Source organism: Penicillium cosmopolitanum (assembly GCF_028827165.1).
Source record: "Penicillium cosmopolitanum strain IBT 29677 chromosome Unknown utg000008l:1.0-4398992.0:1.0-4402845.0, whole genome shotgun sequence".
In the NCBI taxonomy this organism is placed as follows: domain Eukaryota; kingdom Fungi; phylum Ascomycota; class Eurotiomycetes; order Eurotiales; family Aspergillaceae; genus Penicillium; species Penicillium cosmopolitanum.
The window spans coordinates 2384790-2404867 of NW_026622678.1; the positions used below are offsets into that span (position 1 = coordinate 2384790).

Consider the following 20078-nt stretch of genomic DNA (forward strand, 5'->3'; position numbering starts at 1 on the left):
CCGGTCACGAGGGCAGTTGCTTGGGGTAACTGTCTGCTAAATATAGGGCAATATATATTCAATTTAGATGCGGTCTAACCCGGTTGCAGATATGGATCTTCTCGTACCCCAGGGCTGGTACTGTTTTATTGATGCAAGTAGCGAGGAGATCCCCGCTATTTGAAGCATGGCGTTTCTTCAGCTATCTACTTCATACTAGTAGTGCCAGTGGTACCTGAAAAACAACTTGGAATTGTCTTAGGGCGCATCCAATGGAAGCCCTGGAGACCCTGTGGAAGAAGTGGGCTGGAGACTAGAGGACTCCAGGACTACTGCTAACTAGTACTAGCAGTACCGGTAGAACTAGTTAGTGCCAGTGGACTTGATATCCGAGGATATCTTCCAATGAGAGAGTCCCCCTGGCCAGGTCCGTACCATCGACAGACAGACCGCGGATCAACCGGCAATGGACGAGCACCCGAGTGGATGGTGCCTCTTGATCCTCTTGGATTGCTGGGGAATTCCGATCGAATTGAATTCCTTAAGGATGCTTTGAAATAGCCCTGGAGTACACTAAAAAGGTCAGGAATTTGGCAGGATCGACTGCGATGTTCCCCTTTCCAGCAGTCCCTGATCTAGCGGTGCCTACTAGATACAGTACATAAAGGTACATGTAGTTACATACAATCATGTATGTGGCTACATGTACCTCTGTGTATCACGGGACCCCCTGTTCTCGGCCAGCCTGAGGCTCCGCTTGCACGCTTGCACTCTTCCATCGTCAACTTTCTTTCGCATCCGTCTCTCTCTTTCTCTCTTCCTTACGCTCTCTCACTCTCTCTACGCCCTCGTTTCTCCTGTTTTGTCTTTTATTTTCTTTTTCATATCAATTCCATTCCAGTCCCTCTCTTATCTCTCCTTTTCCGTTCTCATCCTCCCCTCCTCCTCCGACCGGCTTTCTCTTATGCTCCTCCCCCCCCCCATAATCGACGCCTCCTGATCCTTCCTTTTTTTTCGACCCCCTCGCGAAACGACTCTTGATCTGGTTATCATCCGCCTGTGCGCCTGCGCCTGCAATTCGCTTCCGATTCTATTCACGTTGATCGTCTCTTTTTTTTCTGTTTCCTACAACAGAACGAATTCCCCCCCTCCCCCCAATCACCTCATAAACACCGCCCCCTCCCCCCTCGTCCAGTCGAGACCCCGAGCCTTGCGTGAGATCTCGACCCCTTCCGCCCGCTTCGACGATTCTTACCCATCCGGTGTGACTGCGTGTGGGCATTCGTGTGTACAATATCTTGGAAGACCGATGACATTTGCGAAGAACTGGCGTGCTTGAACCGAACCACATGAGATCATGACCACCCTCTGTTCGACCCCGAATTCCCCGCCTGAGCTGTCGGGCTCCAAATCCTCCAAGTCTTCCTCCTTCCATTCCTCCCAGATCGATGGCCCCGAAACGATCTTCACCGACATTGGGAATTTCGAAGAAATTGGCCTTGAAGATGACGCTGAACTCCCGGTCGCCGACCCAGCAACCCCCTACGGCCGGTCCGGTCTGGCAGCACGATCGGCTCAAAGACTCCCTAGCAAAAGCCCAGCGGCCACAACTCGCGATTTGACCGCGACTCCGAAGTCGCGGCAGCGAAGTCCTCTTCCTCCAATTCACAACCAAATCAATGGGGCCATCCGCACTCCTCAGTCGGCCGGCCCCTTGTCTGCGAGACCTGCCAACCGGAGAGATTCAGGCAGCACGGTCAATTCGGGCGGACTGACACCGATTCAGCCTCGACGGTCGCGATCAACTTCTCCATTGCGACCAATGTCCAGTCGATCCGCTTCCAGCACCAGCTTGGCTCTCTCCCCGCTCTCCGCACGGGTTCCCCCTCAGAAACAAGCTTGGCAGGCATCCCGCAAGTCTGTGAAAGACCTCGAAGACGAGTACCACGATTCCGACGATGAACTCCCGGATGATGCCAGTCTGTGGAATATTCCTATTTCCCCTCGCCCAGTTCAAGAACGCGCTCCGTCTCGCAACACGAGCCCAAATGGCGGTGCCAGTCCCGGTCGACAGCCCCTTCCCATCTCGCACACTGTTTCTGAATCGAGAGACAAACCCCCCAAACCTGGATCAGCATCCAAGGCCGCCCGCATGCAGCGCTCGCAACGGGCAAGTTCAGCTGGGCCTGAACGGGGCCAAATCTCGCCGCGTAACCCCCGTGCCTATTCCTACAACAGCTATCTCTCGGATCTCTCTGAAGAAGCGAGGATTATCACGGAAGCTCTGGAGCACCATGCAGGCGAAGAAGAGCGTCAACAGGAGGAAAATGTGCAGAATGGCACTGCTCCGCGCAAGTCGAGTTCCGAATCTCAAGGAGCCACTGAACCGATCGAACTCCCTCCAGTGCAAAAGTCGAATATCATGATCGACCCTCTGCCCATCAGCAAAGAAAAGGAGAAGGTTCTGACGCGGACACGCCCCAGTTGGCTACCGCCGAAAGACCAAAAAGAAGAGAAGAAGCATTTGAAGGAGTATAAGATGATGATGGCACAATCTAAAGAAGCTGGTAAGTAGGACTGATATGATTCACCCATCCACATATTTCTAACAAATAATTCAGAGAAACGCAAAGCGGCCCGAGCTGCATCCTCTCAATGCGAGAAGGACACCACCCGAGATACTCTTCAGGACCTCTGGGATGATTGGGTAGGTCCGAACTGGGATCGTGCGATTTGTGAGCCACGGACCCGGGAACTGTGGTGGCGTGGAATCCCACCTCGCAGTCGAGGCGTGATGTGGAGACGAGCTATCGGCAATGAACTAGCCCTCAGCGAAGAATCATTCACCAAGGCTCTCAAACGTGCCAAGGTCCTGCGATCGAAAACAGACACGGAGCCGAACGAAAGCAATAAACGACTGCTGGAGTGCTTCGATGCAATTGATGGAGACGTGTCGAAGGCCTTCCCTGACTTGAACCTCTTCTCGGAGGGCGGGCCCTTGCGAGATACCCTCGTCGATGTATTGCAAGCGTACTGCATGTATCGAAGTGATGTGGGCTACATCCATGGCCTTCATACCATCGCTGCACTGCTGGTCCTGCAATTCCCTACGCCATCATCCGCCTTCCTCGCCATGGCCAATGCTCTCAACCGCCCACTTCCAGTCGCGTTCCTGACCTGGGACCGCGGTGCGATGTCGCGAACCTACGCCCTCGCCTCCGATACTTTGCGCTACAAGTTCCCCCGCGTTGCCACGCACTTGTACGACACCCTCCGTCTATCCGATGAGGAGATCTGGGAGCCAACCTTCCGCTCCCTCCTTACGAACGGTCTCGATCTGGAACGCGCGTCTCGAGTATGGGACTGCTGGGTTTTCGAAGGAGACCGAATTATGATTCGCACTGCAGTCGCCATCATGGGCAGCATCCAGTCTCAACTCTGCTCCTTCCAACAAGCAGACGACCAAACCCGCCTCACTGTACGAAACATCCTAGGCTGGGGTCCTCGCGATACCGGCGCGAATAACCAAAAAGCGAAAGATCGCCATAGTGCTCCCGCAGCCTCAGGTTTTGGCGGCGGCCAGGTTTCTAATCCTGGCGTGGCGGATTACTGGATCCTCACTGCTACGGGCGACGAGGACGGTTTCATGAAAGCTGTACGTGAGGCTGGGAAAGTACGACAATGACCCCGGCCGTCGGAGACTAGCTGAGACAATGCATTGCATTGCATTGCATTGCTAACTAACCTAAGCTAAGCTACACGGCCATTAATTGACACGGGCCCTTTTTTGTTTTTTACTTTATCTGATCGATTGAACTGCATCACTCACTCATACCCTCGCTTCATGTTTATACGCGCGAATATCAACTCAACCCAACACTCGTTACTGGAGTATTTGCGCCACGACACATTTCCGTCCAGCTCAGTCTCGACTCGACTAATGGCGAACGACGGTGTCTCGAATCGAATCTCGCAGAGAGAGGCCAGATGCATACTGTCTACTGTCTACTGTTCACTGTCTAGTGTCTAGTGTCTATTGTCTACTACTTGACTGATTCAGCATTTTTTGGCGGGCCTGGCCTTTCTGACTCACCATACATAGCATGCATGGAACATGGTCTTTTTGTCTTCATTGATTGCAACAATGTTTTCTTTCCCGCATCGCACTCTTCAAGTTCTTTTCTACTCTGTATTCTTATCGTCCATTGGTCCGGATCGGATGCTTCAGTCTCGTCTTGGCGTTATGAGGTGGTGCTTGGTATACGTAGCAATCCAGCCTTAACTGAACTCTTCAAAAACTGGTCTTGAATATCACTGTATAGTAGTAACTATTGTCCGGGATTGACTTTAACTTTATTTACTGGCTGTGGCGGATTTTCGTTCCCCGCATGTCTTACTCTTAAGACTGCACTAGTCGATCTGGATAGGCTGTGGACTCGGATCGAAAGTCTAGACTTGTATCTAAGACATGCCAAGATGGGCCGTAGATTTAGTGTCGGGACGAGGGCTGCTAAATGGACCGCCATTTTTGCTAAATGGACCATGGACCCTTCACAATCCAGATTAGTATGTAATCTCCATACAATTTTGGATACACTTAATCTACCTCTATAGCGCTGCAAAAGCTTCTAGTCCCTTGTTGACCTCTCTAGTCTCCGCCTTTCCATGGCAGACAAGTACCTACCTGAGATGGAATAGAGTAGCTAATATATTCTATCCTAGGTACAAATTTAGATATATTCAATCTATGTCTACAGTAGCACTACAAAAATTTCTAACTGTCTATTTTCTACTATTAGTTACTGTCTTCTAATAGCAGACTAGTACCTACCTAGGATAGAATATATTAGCTACTCTATTCCATCTCAGGTAGGTACTTGTCTGCCATGGAAAGGCGGAGACTAGAGAGGTCAACAAGGGACTAGAAGCTTTTGCAGCGCTATAGAGGTAGATTAAGTGTATCCAAAATTGTATGGAGATTACATACTAATCTGGATTGTGAAGGGTCCATGGTCCATTTAGCAAAAATGGCGGTCCATTTAGCAGCCCTCGTCGGGACGCGTGAACCTTAAGGCGGACGATGGGGCATATGCATTCAATTCTGACTGACTAGTATGCATTAGATTTAATAAATTTGCTAGTCGCGACAGAAACCTATAACTAAAGTGACATAACAATCAAGAACAATAAAAAAGAGATACAACATCGAATCGCGACGTATTTGACAAACGGGAAATTCAAGAAGCTTCAAGAAGAGCAGGAAGGAGATACAAAATTGAGTAGCAACATAACATGATTTGACGAATCAAAAGTTTCAACAAAACTTAACAGAATATCAATGAAAATGGAGAAGATCACCGGCACTACTTCGACGGGTCGAATGGAGACGGCGCTCTAGAGACTAGAATATAATATCATGAGCACGGTCTTAGACATTCGCAAGACACCGATGACTTAGAGCCTAGTACTTACCAAAGACAATTGGAGTGGCTAATGATGATTCCTCGCGGTTGAGAATATTCAGAGTCTTCAGTCCGGCTTCTAGCTTTTCAAGCTGGCTGGTGTATCTTTCTCTATCGCTTTGGACATGTGCTGGCTCATTGGCTAGGGATCGGATCTGTTTTGTGTCCATGTTGCTAACGGCTAAGCTAGTGAAAATGCTTTCAAGTGGAAGGAGTAGACAATTTTCTATTGCAAGAATTGCAATATTGTCGATGAAAGTCGTGATAGAGATCTATTCAATAAGTCATCTAGCTGTCTTTGCTCATAAAAAGTCATGAGCCAGTGTATACTTACATTGTAGTATGTCTCGACTTGGTCAATTATCTTCATGGCGGGAATATCCTCATCCTCATGTGTTTTTGTATGAGCGGCTATGTCAATTTGGTCAAAACTAAACAGCCCCGGTTGTTCTGTTCCATTCTCAACAAGCTTTTGCTTCAGTACTTGAAGCTGACGAGACCTTTGCTCGTTCATGACTCGAGCGAGGTATTCCTTTCTCACTGGGAGTGGATGGCCGTATTTTGAGTGAGAAGTCAACTCTTCAAGCTTTTCTAGTATAGAGAAGTTGAGCCGTTCCAACTCAGGCGCGATTATGTCCTTGTATATGGCAGAAAAGGTGTTTCTGTCAGTGAGATACTTGAGCACGGAACAAACAAATTTGGCCACTGCATCCTGGGCTGTCTCGATGTGCATCCTGGCGATCTTTTCCCAAGGGGAAGACTGCTGACGGTAGAGTTCTCTCACCACAAGAGAATTGGGTTCACCAGGCATCTCACTTCCCCTCTGCAATTCCAAGCTTTTCTTCGTCTCCTCGATAATAACTCTCAGTTTGACATTTTTGGGGATCCAACAGTCCATGTACTGCTTGAATCCTGGCTTTCCGAGATTCATGAAGTGAGGCTCCACCGAATTACTATAAATAATTGTCCGGCCATAACCGTGACCCATGATAGCATCGACGAAATAGTCGTTGAGCTGACAAATGACGGCACGCAATCGACGTCGATTATCATGAATGGGTGCGTCATCTTCAAGCTCTTTAAAAAAGTCATGGTTGTAAAATCCAGTCAAGCCTTGTGTGACAATGTTTGAGAATTTCGTGCTGATATCAACAAGGAATGACCGTTGCTCCTGAATAGTAGATCGTGGAGCCCCAAGATTCGAGAGATTGTGCTTGTGGCTAGCTATCTTGCCCTGGATGTCTTGGACCAACCCTGGGAAGTTCCGGCGAACTTGGTCGAAAAGAATATCACTAAGACGGCGTCTAAGACTCTCGATTCCCACATGCGCTCGAGAGATGCTAGGCCATTTACCTGTCTCGAAAAACTCCTTCTCTTCCTCGTCACGTTCGTTGTCGTCAATGTTGCGTTCTGCGTATGCTCTGTTTCGCAGTACATGCCAGCCCAACTTTAATTTCGGCTCTTTCTCATTCCTGATATACTCCAGCCATTCATCCTCCTCCTCAGAGCCCGAAGCCATGAGATCAGGTGCTGTGACGATACCAAGGACCCTTTTAAATTCTGGGTCAACCTGCTCTGCTCTGTCGAGAATATCCTGATGGACATAATTGAATTTGGCGCTTAGAACAGCGAGAATGATACTCCGCTCGTTACGCATGTATTTCTCGGTAATCTTTTGAACAAACTGGATTCCTTCAGTGGTTTGTTCCTTGCTTTTAGCCTCATAAAGCCCTGGCAGATCGACAAGGGTGAGCTCAGGCTTTTCAGGGCCAGAGATTTCAACCTTGAGAACATCATCGCTGAACCCAGTGGATGATTCGACGGCGCTGTCAATGCCCATCCATTCCTGTGCCTTTTCGACTAAATCCTTGAAAGTAGTATCGTCATCTCCCTTGGGAAAGACTTCCAAGCAAAATTTCTGAAGCCGCTCTCTATCCTCGTCCGTTCGGGATTCCCCTGGGTCAATTGAGACTTTGAATCTGGGCTCTGGACTTCGGCGTAGTATCACCTCTGTTGCAAATCTGGTGCAGAGTTTGGTCTTTGTCGGGAAACGAACTCGAGAGATCGCTTCCAAGACAGAACTTTTCCCACTGGATTGTTTTCCACAGACGATGAGTTGCGGTAGTTCGACGAGGCCGCCTACCCCGATAGTCCGCAATTCATCAATTTTATCGAAAAGGATCTTTGCATTGGAAGACTGTAGGCCTTTGAGGGCTTGGTCTTGGGAGGAATTCGGCATAGCTAGTAGTGATTTCGATGTATAGGTGTAAACATAGATTTATGAAGAGTGCTAGTATGGAAAAGGTTCGGGGTTTTCAAAAAGGAATAAGGCCAACGAAGAGCTGGAAGGGTATGTAGGGGGGAGATTGGATTCCTGGATTAAAGGAGAGCTGGGAGTCCACACAATACCCTGATTTATAACAAAAACACCACCCTATGGATCTTTTGGCCCCATGCATTGAGATCCCTGTATAGTGCCATCTGGATGCATTAGCCCCATGCCGCAGTGCCGCCTTCCAACATTCGCCATCTTGTCTCAGTGGCTGATCAATTCGTTGGCGGATCCTATTTCCATTTCATTAGGAAGGCCGATATTCTATGTTTCATCGAGGCAATATTGATGCGCCGCAAAGGATTGAGGCGTGTAGCGGAATTTAGGATAAGCGTTTATGCATAGGCAGATGTGAGAGCAACTCCGCGTAATCTGTCGCTTCCTGCCGGCGAATCAATTCTTGATCCAGCGGCAACTGATTTGATGAAATTTAATAAACACACTTGGTTGATGAGGAGGGGAAGGAGGGTGCAAGATGTACTTTTGTTAGACCAAATCCACTATGCACAGTACTATTTCCCCATTGGGCGTAGCTTGGTAGTCAGGAGCCATTGTGCGGAGGCCCATCTTGCGCGTCGGGAAAGTGATTAAATGCATTTGCCAAGAGACCAAAAGTCTCAGGCACTGGAGAATGTGACCCTAACGCCGAATCATCCCGATTGCCAGTCAATCTGTGGTGCAGTACCGATGATCCTGGCGCTTAAGAGGTGCGTGACCAGGTGTTCTTCACGAGCCATTTTGGGGACGAGCATGGAGGCATTGAAAAGACTGAGCTCTGTTTAACGGAAAATGATACAGGTCCTTGATTCCCAGAATCAAGGCCATAGGATATTCCTGTTTAGAACATTTCTTCATTATCATATAAAAACATTTCTCCAGCCCCCAGAACAAAACACGCATAATATCATTTGTCTATGTACAAATACTTTGCCTTTTAACGCCCTACCGCGCGCGAGGGGTGATTTGTGTATGTGTTGCTGAAATTGAGGTCTTGGGTCATGAATTGTGACCATTGCGCCATTGGTCGACAATATAGCATGGGATTTCCCACTAAATTTCAAGTTTCCGGTGCAGGACAGCTTGCAAATCCTTTCGCTTAAGGGGCTTGACCAGGAAAGTGTTAATTCCGGACCCCAAAGCCTCTTTCTGTGCACCGGCGCTATCAAGCCCAGTTAATGCAGCGATGATGGTGAGTGGAAGCGCATTTCGAGCCGATTCAGACAATCCGGCACGGAACTCCTTTTCTATGCGTCTAATTTCCCGTGATGCTGTGAAGCCATCCATTACGGGCATTGAGATATCTAGCATGGTCAGTCTCACTGATGAAAATAAAATAGAATAGACATCGGGATCAATGGGAAAATATGAAAGCATACCAATTACGATGGCCTGGAATGCTCCAGGATCGGCCTTGAATAGGTCAACTGCCTGAGCGCCATCCTTAGCCGACTTGTAGGCAAGCCCATCTTTCTTAGCATAGGCACAAAGCAGCTGAAGATTGACATCATTGTCATCAACTAGCAAGACACTCCGTTCTTTGGAATCCCGTGTGTCGTTGCTCGGCGCCCCGTCTTCGCGCTTGACAGGAAGTTCTGACATAGAGGTTTGTTTTGGATCAACCTGTGGGCTTTCTGGGGTTTGATAAGGGCGCCCAGTATCCTGTTTGGTCATTGTTTCTGCGGTTGGCCGCTTGTTAATTTTCATCCGATCTTGTGGACGATCGCTGGCATCGATGTCTACTGGGAGATGGGAGGATTTAGGCACCTCTACCCAGAGAGTCGGTTCAGCACTTTCAAGTCGTCCTTGTTGCTGTTCTCGTTGTCGTTTGATGCACATATTCATTGCCCGAGCCAGCTTTCTCGGGCCACAAGGTTGGCTCACAAACTCAAAAAATGTCGCTTCACTTCGGTTTTTAGAAGCAACATACATGCGATGAGCTTCCTCTGGTGACTGGCAGATGACGATGACTGGTGAATTTTGGGTATCTCCAAAACCGAAACGACGGGCAAGACCGAATATGTCTCTTCCTCCAACATCCTCGCAATCCAATTCTGTCTGTACTGCTAAGAAGAAGTCGAAATCAAAGGTTTCCCCCTCCGATGGTGAGAGATTGGTCACTTCAAACCCAAACCATTCGTGGCACATTCGTTCCAATGACGAATACAGCGCTGTGTCACGTTGCGACCGGAGGGACTGTCCGAATCCTAGGATTCCCATCTTGCGTCCTTCCGTTTGAGCTTTCAGCGAGGAGATGGATCTCGATGACGACGAATCGGAAGTTTTAATTGACTTGGCGAGTGGTGCGTGAATTGAGATCTGAGTGCCCTGCCCCAGAGTCGATTCAATTTCAATAGAGCCCCCGAGAAGACTGACAGCCTGGCGTACAATACTCAGTCCTAATCCACTGCCGGATGCAAGAGGATCCTCCTGCTTAAATGGGCTGAACAGGTCGTTTTGTAGGAACTTTGGCCCAATGCCCTTTCCGGTGTCTTTCACAGTAATGGTGACATAGAACCCCTGCTTTTGCTTGCTATGAGACTTCTTGGGCGTTGAGTTAGAGCTTAAAGATGACTTCAAGCCAAGGTAGATATATCCAGAAGAGGTATACTTGAGTGCGTTGCCAAAGACGTTCATAAGAATGCGTCTCCAGGCACCGGCATGAGTCTCAAAATCCCATTCTGTGTCAGGGTCAATGTCAAAAATGACCGTGACCTGACTAGCTCGAGGGCCAACAGGATCTGCTTGCTTAGCCTGGCCGGCGGATCGAGAGGAAGACTCCGTAAGGGCCGGAGGAGGTGCCTGTGGATGATTATAGAAACAGTGACCGGCAAACACACAGTCTGTAACTTCCTCAAGAACAGCATCCAGCTCAACATGAGAAATTGATGGGTTCTGACCAAGGGGCATATTCCGATGTGAGTTTGATTTCTTTCTGCGCTTTCCATTTTGAACAGTATCACCTTTCCTGTATTGATCGATGAATGTCAGATCAAGCAGGCTGTTGATAGTATCCAGCAGAGTACGACCACACGACTCGACCGTATGAACCATCCCATGCTGGAGTGCATTCATGGCTGTGTCACTCAGAATATCGGCCGTGCCCAGGATTCCGTGCAGTGGATTTCGGAGTTCGTGCGTAATGCTACTGACAAGGTTGCTCTTTGCCCTCTCCGCCACCTCGACATCAATGCGCCGGATTTCCGCCATTATACTGTTTGCGAAGGCAGATGTATAGACTAGTTCGTTTTCCAATGTGAAGATGCGGTGCGGCTCATTTGTCCAGATTAAAGCTCCCGCAAACCATCTTTTTCGATCTGAGTCCCAGATTGGTAAGACGAGAACGTTTCTGGCACCGGAAAATATTTTGATCAAGTCATCAGCATGCCGCTGGAAAGATGACCCGCGAGTGCGTTTGCTGGACGTGCGACGGTCTTTCTCATGAGGCGTGGTAGCGTTATCAGATCCTGACTCTTTCTGGCCTCGATGGTCACTGTCCTCTGAGACCGAGCCATTTGAATTGTATGTAAAGATTTTCCCTTGTGGATAGCGGTTAATCAGAGAGGTGAATAGCGGCTCTGGTACCATGACTGCTCGTCCAGCTCTTTCCTCGTCATTGATGCTCGACATCCTTGAGCTTGAAAACCCTAGGCATTCGGATACACGCGTGTTACCATTTTCAGAATCCTGATCGGTATCGGAAATAGATCTGCGAGATGATGATTCCGAGCCAGCGCTTTCATCCTCACCGCTCGACTTGGTCCCATCGTAACTACCGGAGCCAGACAATCTTCGCTTATTTACATCAACCAGATCTCCGAAGCGCTGGGAATCCGCATCAAGAAACATCACCCCTTCTGCCCCAATTGACTCTCTCAGTAAATTTGCTGCGCGTGAAAAAACGTTCCTTATGCTGGTAGGGAAATCGTCTTGTTTTAGACCACTCCCTGTCAGGACGGCCCGCGCGGAGTTCTTATCTTGAGTGAATTCTATTCCGGCGATTTGGGGATTGTTTGCTTGGTCTGGGGGTGGTTTCTGAACAGAGCCGTCCGATTTAGGACTACTGGCTCGAGAACGATGAGCTCTGCGCGGTGGTTGTCGAATTGCAAGGCTTTTCCTGCCCGTTTCCTGGGCAAGCTGTTGTAAATCTTGCTGCTCGATGTTCAGCTGGCCCTCTGTAGATTCCCCAGAGGTTTCTGCTGCAGAGTGCTGAGCATGTGCCTCTGACCATGAATCGCGAAGTGTGGATCTTCCTTCGACAAAGCTGCCAAGCCCAACAATCATGCGCTCTGCTCGGCGGCTTTTAACTGTCGCCTCTCTCATTGCCAGGTGTTCCATCACAGTCGCAGCCAGGTCCTTCAGAAACTGACGAGAGTGTTGGTCGGGTTCTGATGATCTTGCCTTGCTGTCCATGACGGTCAGAGCACCAATCTTGTATCCACGTGGACTGATTATTGGAACTGCGATAAAAGAACGTATTTGCGATAACCCAGCTTGCAGGTTTGAAGGGTTGAAGCGCTCGAAATTTTTCACATCCAGAGCAATGAAGATGTTGTCCTGGTCGCCTGAATCTCCAGCCTGATGGCCGCTGGGACGGCGCGATGTTGACTCGACACAATGACATAGCCCTCTCTCTTTCGGGAATACGCAGCTCCCCAAGATTAATCGCTCAGAATCATTTGCCATGCGACCACCAATTAAGCTCAGGCTTGGAGTGGCCTCCGTCAGTACATGTTGGTGGGTGGAGTCAAATAGAGAAATAAAAGCTCGCTCAACACCCAGTCGATTTGTAGCTAGCTGGGCGTAAGAAGTCAAGGCCGAGTCCGAGGAGGCTTGTGGATTGAAGCCATCACTACTGGCGCGGTCGAACGGGGCATAGCGCGACGAGGATTGTTCGTGTGGAATATATCTGTCAAACAACGAGCAATCAGTTAGCCAAAAGGAGCCTAGACTAGCTGATATATCATTGCCGGGGCAGTTTTAATTGTTAATCAAAGGGTGGAATCATACTTGTGGAATTCTCGTTCTTGCGCCAGTCTATAACGCGAGTGCGCACCAAGACCTATGATAGCAGCCATCGTCGGCGACGATCATATGAGAGCAATGCAGATTCGCGCGAGGCTCACTCATGTTAAGCAGCACCGTGGGGGTTTATTAAAAGCATTGGGAATTGGGCTAACCCGGTTTTCCACAATTGTAGAAAAGGGTGGCGCCCAATTATGTCTATGGATTCTTCGTTGCGGGTCCATTCAATGCAATGATGTCATCGATAACTTAACGCCACAGGGAATTATAATTTCTAAAATCCACAGTTTAACAATCAAGGGCTGCGAGTACGGAACAGGATAAGGTATATAAAATAAATTTCTTGTAGCTGGCCTCCTAGCAAAAGCTGGATGTAGGGGAGCTGGCCGTTCTGGATAGGAAATCGCAGCGAAAAATGAATTGCAACCAAAACGCAAGAGGTTTCACTGGGCTACTGGCCTAGCTAATTGCGGAATTGTTTTCTCCTTTGATGTCGTCAAGTCTATTAAAAGGATATTTTGGAAAGCGCTGAAGTTGCGTATTTAGTGCATCATATAAATCTTGGAGCCTCTCGTTCTCTTGCTTAAGCTCTTCGTAGCGATCACGAAAAGCAAAAGCAATGCGTTCTTTCATCTGTATCCAGTATGGGCACTGGGTGTGACTATCCTCAAAATAAGCACGACTCGTCTTCAACTTTACTAGCTCGCTTCGGGCCGCCACAAGCTCGGATCGGAGCTTTATCTTTTAAGCCGTGTAGGTATGTATCGAATAGTCGCACAGTCAGTTGAATGGTCCTCGATTGTACCATCGGTTTCCTGTTAGAATGAGTGCCTCACCCAAAATGTATATTATTGAGTGTTAGTAAAATACTCTTAGGAATTTGCCAAATTCATAGCGTCGTTCGTCCGATAGCCGGGGTGGGCGAGTTTGATCTCAAGTGCCAGTGGATATTACTAGGCTTGTTCCCCGGGTTGGCTACGTGTAAGCACAGTATGTTTAACACCTCTGACATATCCTATCATCTAGCACGTGTTAGAAATCTACTAACCCTACTAGTAGGCTGAATCTGGCTGAGTGTATTGAGCCCCTTCAATCTCGTATCCTTCAATCCATGTGAAATACCTGACACTAGGTCTGATCTGATAAAGTGTTAAGCACCGTGATCAAACAAATCTCAAGACCCATGTGCCCAGGTGTTAAATATTCAACTCTTGGCTTAAGCTATAAAAGTACTACATAATGAACAGTCAGCACTAAGTCAAACTGCGTACATAATTCAACAGCCTGGTAGACCCAACTTATTCTCAGGCGACCAATAGTAAAAGCCTGAGATCTACCCCTATGCCACACGATTCTCCTAATTTCATTTCATTTACACTGTCATCACTTCTAAATATCAAGTCAACTACCCACGGCAATTTAAATTCTACCTGTTCCTTTCCGATCGCGCGTATTCACCTCACCCTCGCCATTTCTCCTGCTGCAGCATATCCTTCGTCATAGCCTCCTCACAATAGCTTCAATTGTCATTGATCATAAAACTTGTTCAACATGATTCTAGTTCTAATTGTACTCTTACCAAGTCTAGTCCTGACTCTTGCGCAGCTCCAAAGTTCAACATCACTCCAGTCGAAGGGATCCGTGATTCTCAACTTTGTCCAGAGTATCGGTAACACGAGAACCGTCTCCATCAAACAACATACTGTCGTAAGTCGTCGCACCAATGACGCAACCAATAATTGGGGCGAAAAGGGGCACGAGGAAGTAGTAACCAGCTGCCGAAAATACCTCCCGACCGTAAGAGAATAGCAGAGAATAATCTTGGGCCGAAATCTCTAGCAGGATTGAGTGCCTAGAAATAGATTTAGTCATTAGTTAGTCTCTTTGTAGAGCTCAGTAGTCATCGGCTAGTTTAAAAAAACATACATAACCAGTCTGCCAGCCCAGTGCTGCTCCGATGCTCAGGAGAAGCAGAAACATGGACAATTGCGGGGCAGGGAATCGCTGGGCATTTCTAGGATCTGAGATACTGAAAGCACCAAACATCAGCACAGCTGAGCCAAGCACTTCAGAAAATACGGCTTCCCAGTTTGATGCGAAGGAGGCAGAGGGATAGGTCGAAAAGATTCCCGCCGAATGGTGACCTGTCGGGCTCAGGATCGATCCCCAAGGAATGGTATACTCGGGATCCCAAGCCAGAATAGCCGATCGATAGTTGACATATACGAGCGCAGCACCGACGAATCCACCCAAGAACTGCGCCAGCAGCTTCCCTGGAATGGATTTCCACTGGCCAGCAGATGGACGGACAAGAGCAACACAGATTGTCACGGCCGGGTTGATCGTTGGACTAGGATCGGAGAGATAGCTGGAGAGACAGACGGCAGCTGCCCATGCGATGTTGATGGATAACCAGGTGCCATACTGGTAGTCGGACAGCAGACATTGAGCGACAACTCCATCGCCAATGACAATCAGTAGGGTTGTCCCGAGAAATTCAGCCAGATAAGGCTTCAATGCCCGGCGAGGAACCATTCGAACCATTTCTATGATGGATGATATTCCCAAGATTTGCTCTGTTTATTCTGCCAGTGTATCCCGGACCCGTGGACTGCGGAAAACAGAATTCCAGGGTGGTTTGTGCTCCTCACTTAAAAAGGGGGGGCTGGGGGCTGGCGCTTGACGTCACATTAGATCGGAACTGCCAAACGCGGCATGCCGATCTAGTATAGCGTTGTGATCCATTGCATTGCATTGTTGTACAACATAAAAATTGCAGTCCATGTGATGGATAATTAATTTTCGCATGTGAACATCCGAATCAGCGACACTAATCATTTCATCCTGAGGTCTTCTGCTACTCAACGATTTTGCAAAGAGCCACATACTAGTTGCTCAGATAAGTCTCATAGCAAAACAGAATCTTAGCACATTGAACGCAGAATGTGTAACGTGGGTCACTTTCATATAATAAAATACTATCATTTCAATACTTTCAAAGGGATTTTTGAAGTTGCTTGAAGGTTGATTTAAACTTCGTAACTTCCAACATGAAGGTTTCCAGCTTGCCGACGAACGTACTATTTATAGGCGCATTGCCCGGGTCGAACCTTTCGTGTTGTACGGCGGTTCCAAAGCCCTGGAGGTTGACTCATGCACCTAGTTCCATTTCTCAGAATATACTTTCACGGATGTCTTTAAATGCTGGGCAAGTCATGGAATCTTGTCTTGACGCTCTCATATACTTTATTCATCTTCTACTCGAGCTGCGAATTTCGCATTCCTATTCTTCGGCTTTGTCGCTTCCCTGTGTGAAGCATTCTCACCGTCGTCGACGTCGCTAGCACCCGTGGTTAGGCGGAATGAGCGAATAGCCTCTATGATCGCTTCATTTTCCAGGTCTGTCGCCAAGTGAATAGCAGTCCTCTTTTTCTTGTTTAGGACACTCCAATCAGCGCCTCTCCAAACCAAGCACGTTGCAACACTCTCGTGTTGCTGAGACACTCCAAGATGTAGAGGCGTCTGCCCGTTACGATCCTGGACGTTAATGTGTGCCCCATGATCCAAAAGCATCTCAACAATGTGGGTATTTCCTATGGACGCTGCACAGTGGAGTGCCGTCCGTTTCTCCTGATCCGCAGCGTGGACAATATCGCCTGCCTTCTTGATCAACAACTCTGCAGCTCTCGTTTCTTGTTCCTCAACGGCCCAATGCAGAGCTGTGCGCTCGTTGTCATCTCCTTGTTTCGGATTTGCTCCTCTCTCAAGCAATAGCTTCACTACCGAGTCCCTCCCTCCGGACGCGGCGATATGAAGCGGCGTTAGACCGAGTTTTGTCTGTACGTTGATGTTTGCCCCTTTCTCAAGCAAGAGCCATACAGCCGAGTGGCTTCCACCAGATGCAGCGGAGTGCAACGGCGTCCAGCCTAGTTTTGTCTCTGCATTGATGTTCGCTTGATTCTCTAAGAGAAGCCATAAGATCTGGAGGGAGATATTGCCGTTGCTGCATCTTTCTGCTACAGAGTGGAGCGCTGTCATGCCTTTCCTATCCGCCTTGTCGACATCTGCGTGAGCCTGGATCAACAACCATGCGGTCATCGCCCGGCCATAGTTGACTGCCCATCGAAGTGGTGTCAATCCATCCGCATCAGTCGCATCCAGATCAACTCGCATCTCAACTAGGAGCTTAATGATATCCTCCCGTCCCTCTTGTGCCGCCCACCTGGTCAATGTCCACTGGTCACCGCTGGAGGTCTCGATCGATGCCTCGTGGCGAATCAACAGCTTGACTATTGTCTTATGACCCTGGTGTGCTGCCCAGCGTAACGCGGTCCACCCATCCGTGTCGCGCGCGTCCACTTCAGCCCCAGCGCGCAGCAATATCTCGACTATATTCAATTGGCCGTACGCGGCGGCCCATCTTAGAGGCGTCCATCCTTGAGTGTCTTGGGGGTTAAGATTAACTGTCCCTGTCGACAGTAAGAAGTTGACTAAGGCCTCGTCTGCGCCGTCTTTACCCATAATCGCCATATGCAACGCTGTTTTTTTTTTCAACGTTTGATATGTTCAAATCCACGCCCTGATCAACCAAGAGCTCTCAGGAAATCTCGCTGGCGATAAATTATTGCCCAGTGCAAAGGTGTCTCCTCACGATTAGTCTTTGGATTAAAATTGATGTCCCTGTTACGCTTCATCGCCTTTTGCACCGAACTAACCAGCCCGAAGTAGGCGGCAATATGCAAGCCTGAGGCGTTTGTCCCCTGCTGAATTCGGGAGTTTTCGATAGCTCGCAGAGCTCTGTTCAATGCTTTTTTATCGCAGAGAAATTCCCAGGCTAGCTTGTGAACGTTCCCCCTGACTCCATACAATATGTGATTGCCCCAGTACTCAGCCGCATATTTGAAGAGAGGATAGTCATGGAAATCAGCGTCTAACGTATCTTGTGAGTTGGTTGTTTCGTTCAACTGCCTGGGTGGTATATTAGTGAGACAAAGCAGACAAGCCTCGGCTATCGCTGAGTGGGCGTCCTGAAAAATTGCTGAGCTTTTGTTTTTGAGGTACTCCTCTGCAGTATCGTGCGCCAGGCGGACCGATTTGCCTTTGTCAACAACAACGATCCCAGCGCAGACTGAAGTGAGAACCCTTTCAGTCCCAACAGTCAAATCAGCTTTGGGCAAGGGTGGGTCCCCAGGTTGAGATCCAGCAAAAGCATCCTGAATGGCGATTGCATGTGTCAGTTCGTCAATGGTCAATGCTCTTTCGGCAAAGACGATCCATTTAAGCACGTTGATGGCCAAATCACGGTAGACAGGGTGCTGCATTCTTATTCTGTCTAACGCCGTCCGGTACACCTCCTCCGGCGTTCTTGAAAGCTCAGCTAAGCCACGTGTGAATCCCTCCAGATTATGAGTATTCTCAAGGAATTTTATATGGAGATCAACGAGAAGAAACCTGAGCTTTAATGTCAGTAAGACTCCAGTGTAGCGAAGAATTGCCAAAAGAAAACTTGCATTCCTTGAGACTTCTCCACGATGACGTCCAGAGCATTTTCTAAAAACAAAGCGTTCTTCTTAAGTCCAGATTCGACCACAGATTTCAGATGTGAATGATTATCGATAGACTGGCGCAGGTATCCTTTCATTTCATTGGAATCAGCAGTTACATCAATTTCAATACTAGCGTTTATCAGTGGGGCAAAGTTCACGCTTGGCCTCGACGTGAAGAGCATATGAGCCTTTACTGGGAGCGATCGAAAAGCTCGTAAAAGGCTGCTTAAAGTCTTATTATTGACATCGTCAATACATTCATCCAACGCATCAATGACTATGAAGACTTTAGAGAATGTCCTAATTTGAGACTTCAGCATCTCCATATACTCGTCTGGACTAGGGTAAGTGTGTCTGATGTTCCAAGCTTCGTATATCTCTTGGATCTCGGCAGAGACAATATCGCGACCCAATAGAAGTTGAAGTAGCAAGCTGGACAGGAGATTTGTCAGGTTCTGGACTTGATGTTTCCTGTAATCAAAGTAAATGTAAATACAGGCTACATTCCGGTAGTCCGAGTAGAAAGTCTGGAGGTGGTTGATGATAATCGATCTGTGACTGGAAGTTAATACTTGAAAATTCAAGGGGCCAGATATGAAGGTCTTTTTTCGTACGCGAGGACCGTTTTTCCAGTTTTTGCTGATACCATTAAATCATGAACAAATCAGGAAATTGGGTAGTATCCTCTTACGAATACCATGACACCACAACTTCCTCAAGCCTCCGTCTCTCCAGTCATCTCTCCACTCAATGAAATTTGATGACTTGAGCAACCATTGCCCGGAATTGGGTGTCTTTTTGGAAATTTGGAACATTTTATGCTGTACCTCCTCGAATGGCAGCGGTTGGGAAATTTGTTCAAGCCAGCGTACAATCATTATTTTGATGTTACCGTCTTGTATCTTACCGTCTTGTATCTTGTAAGTAATTAATTTACACAGTAGAAAGACTCATTGGGAAAACTAACCATTCGGATTGTATTGATTGGAATGATATACTAACTCGACCGCACATCAGTTGATTCCTGAAAACCAGTCTTCATCCCTTGTTTAAAATATTCATGAAATCCATACCAAAGCTCATGTTGCCAGCGGAGTGGAATTTGTGTCCCATTGTATTTTCTTGATGTCCTCCGGTAGAAACAAATCCTCTTGCGTTATTTGAGTTGGTCTGGGTAACGCTCGCGCCCTTCGTGTCGAAGTCCGAGTCCGGCAAGGACGGCTCGACGGCTGAGAGCTCATTAATGGCATTCTCCAGCTTTACGGTCAGCCCCTGGCTGGTCACCTTGAACAGCTGGTGGATTGCTAACCCTTTCAGGTTGCTTAGCAATTCCTGCATGAGCGTCTCAACCTTATGCGATTTTCCCAGGTAGACCACCGTTTTACGATAAAGATTAACGAGGGCAGACCACTCGTTTGCATCCTTTTCTTGCTTCATCGCTTCGTCAAGGTCGTCAAATATCTTATTCAGTGCTATAGCCTTCTCTTGGCAGTTATGGATGACGGGTTCAATCGCCTTCTTGGCCGATTCATCGGATGGGCCTTGAAGCTGGCCACGAGCAAGTTCCAAGGTCTCTTTCACGAGAGGAAGATTCTGACCCACTCCTTTAAAGGCCTTCGGGAGACCTCTCAGATGCTGAATGGCATTATACGTTGAGGATATGGATCCAATTATCGCGATTGTGGCTGCAGTGATGCTGAGGGGATCCATGTTTGTCAAAGGCGATAAATCTCGCAA

At 48.1% G+C, this 20078-nt stretch overlaps 5 protein-coding genes across 5 annotated transcripts; 1 reads left to right on the forward strand and 4 right to left on the reverse strand.

Moving 5' to 3' along the window:
• Positions 1-1336: 1336 nt before the first annotated feature.
• N7509_007471 (putative TBC domain protein) lies at positions 1337-3664 on the forward strand (the record flags this gene model as incomplete). The annotated part of the gene is made up of 2 exons (XM_056632108.1): positions 1337-2546; positions 2601-3664. 2 exons carry the CDS (start codon positions 1337-1339, stop codon positions 3662-3664), a joined length of 2274 nt encoding a protein of 757 aa, XP_056487659.1.
• Positions 3665-5440: 1776 nt separating this feature from the next.
• On the reverse strand, positions 5441-7680 carry N7509_007472 (uncharacterized protein; the record flags this gene model as incomplete). The annotated part of the gene is made up of 2 exons (XM_056632109.1): positions 5441-5713; positions 5776-7680. 2 exons carry the CDS (start codon positions 7678-7680, stop codon positions 5441-5443), a joined length of 2178 nt encoding a protein of 725 aa, XP_056487660.1.
• A 1143-nt stretch (positions 7681-8823) lies between these two features.
• N7509_007473 (hybrid sensor histidine kinase/response regulator) lies at positions 8824-12848 on the reverse strand (the record flags this gene model as incomplete). The annotated part of the gene is made up of 2 exons (XM_056632110.1): positions 8824-12679; positions 12781-12848. 2 exons carry the CDS (start codon positions 12846-12848, stop codon positions 8824-8826), a joined length of 3924 nt encoding a protein of 1307 aa, XP_056487661.1.
• Positions 12849-14415: 1567 nt separating this feature from the next.
• Positions 14416-15339, reverse strand: N7509_007474 (uncharacterized protein; the record flags this gene model as incomplete). The annotated part of the gene is made up of 2 exons (XM_056632111.1): positions 14416-14628; positions 14722-15339. 2 exons carry the CDS (start codon positions 15337-15339, stop codon positions 14416-14418), a joined length of 831 nt encoding a protein of 276 aa, XP_056487662.1.
• A 702-nt stretch (positions 15340-16041) lies between these two features.
• On the reverse strand, positions 16042-20051 carry N7509_007475 (uncharacterized protein; the record flags this gene model as incomplete). Its single annotated transcript, XM_056632112.1, has 5 exons — positions 16042-17333; positions 17447-18246; positions 18318-18893; positions 18956-18980; positions 19415-20051. 5 exons carry the CDS (start codon positions 20049-20051, stop codon positions 16042-16044), a joined length of 3330 nt encoding a protein of 1109 aa, XP_056487663.1.
• Positions 20052-20078: the final 27 nt, after the last annotated feature.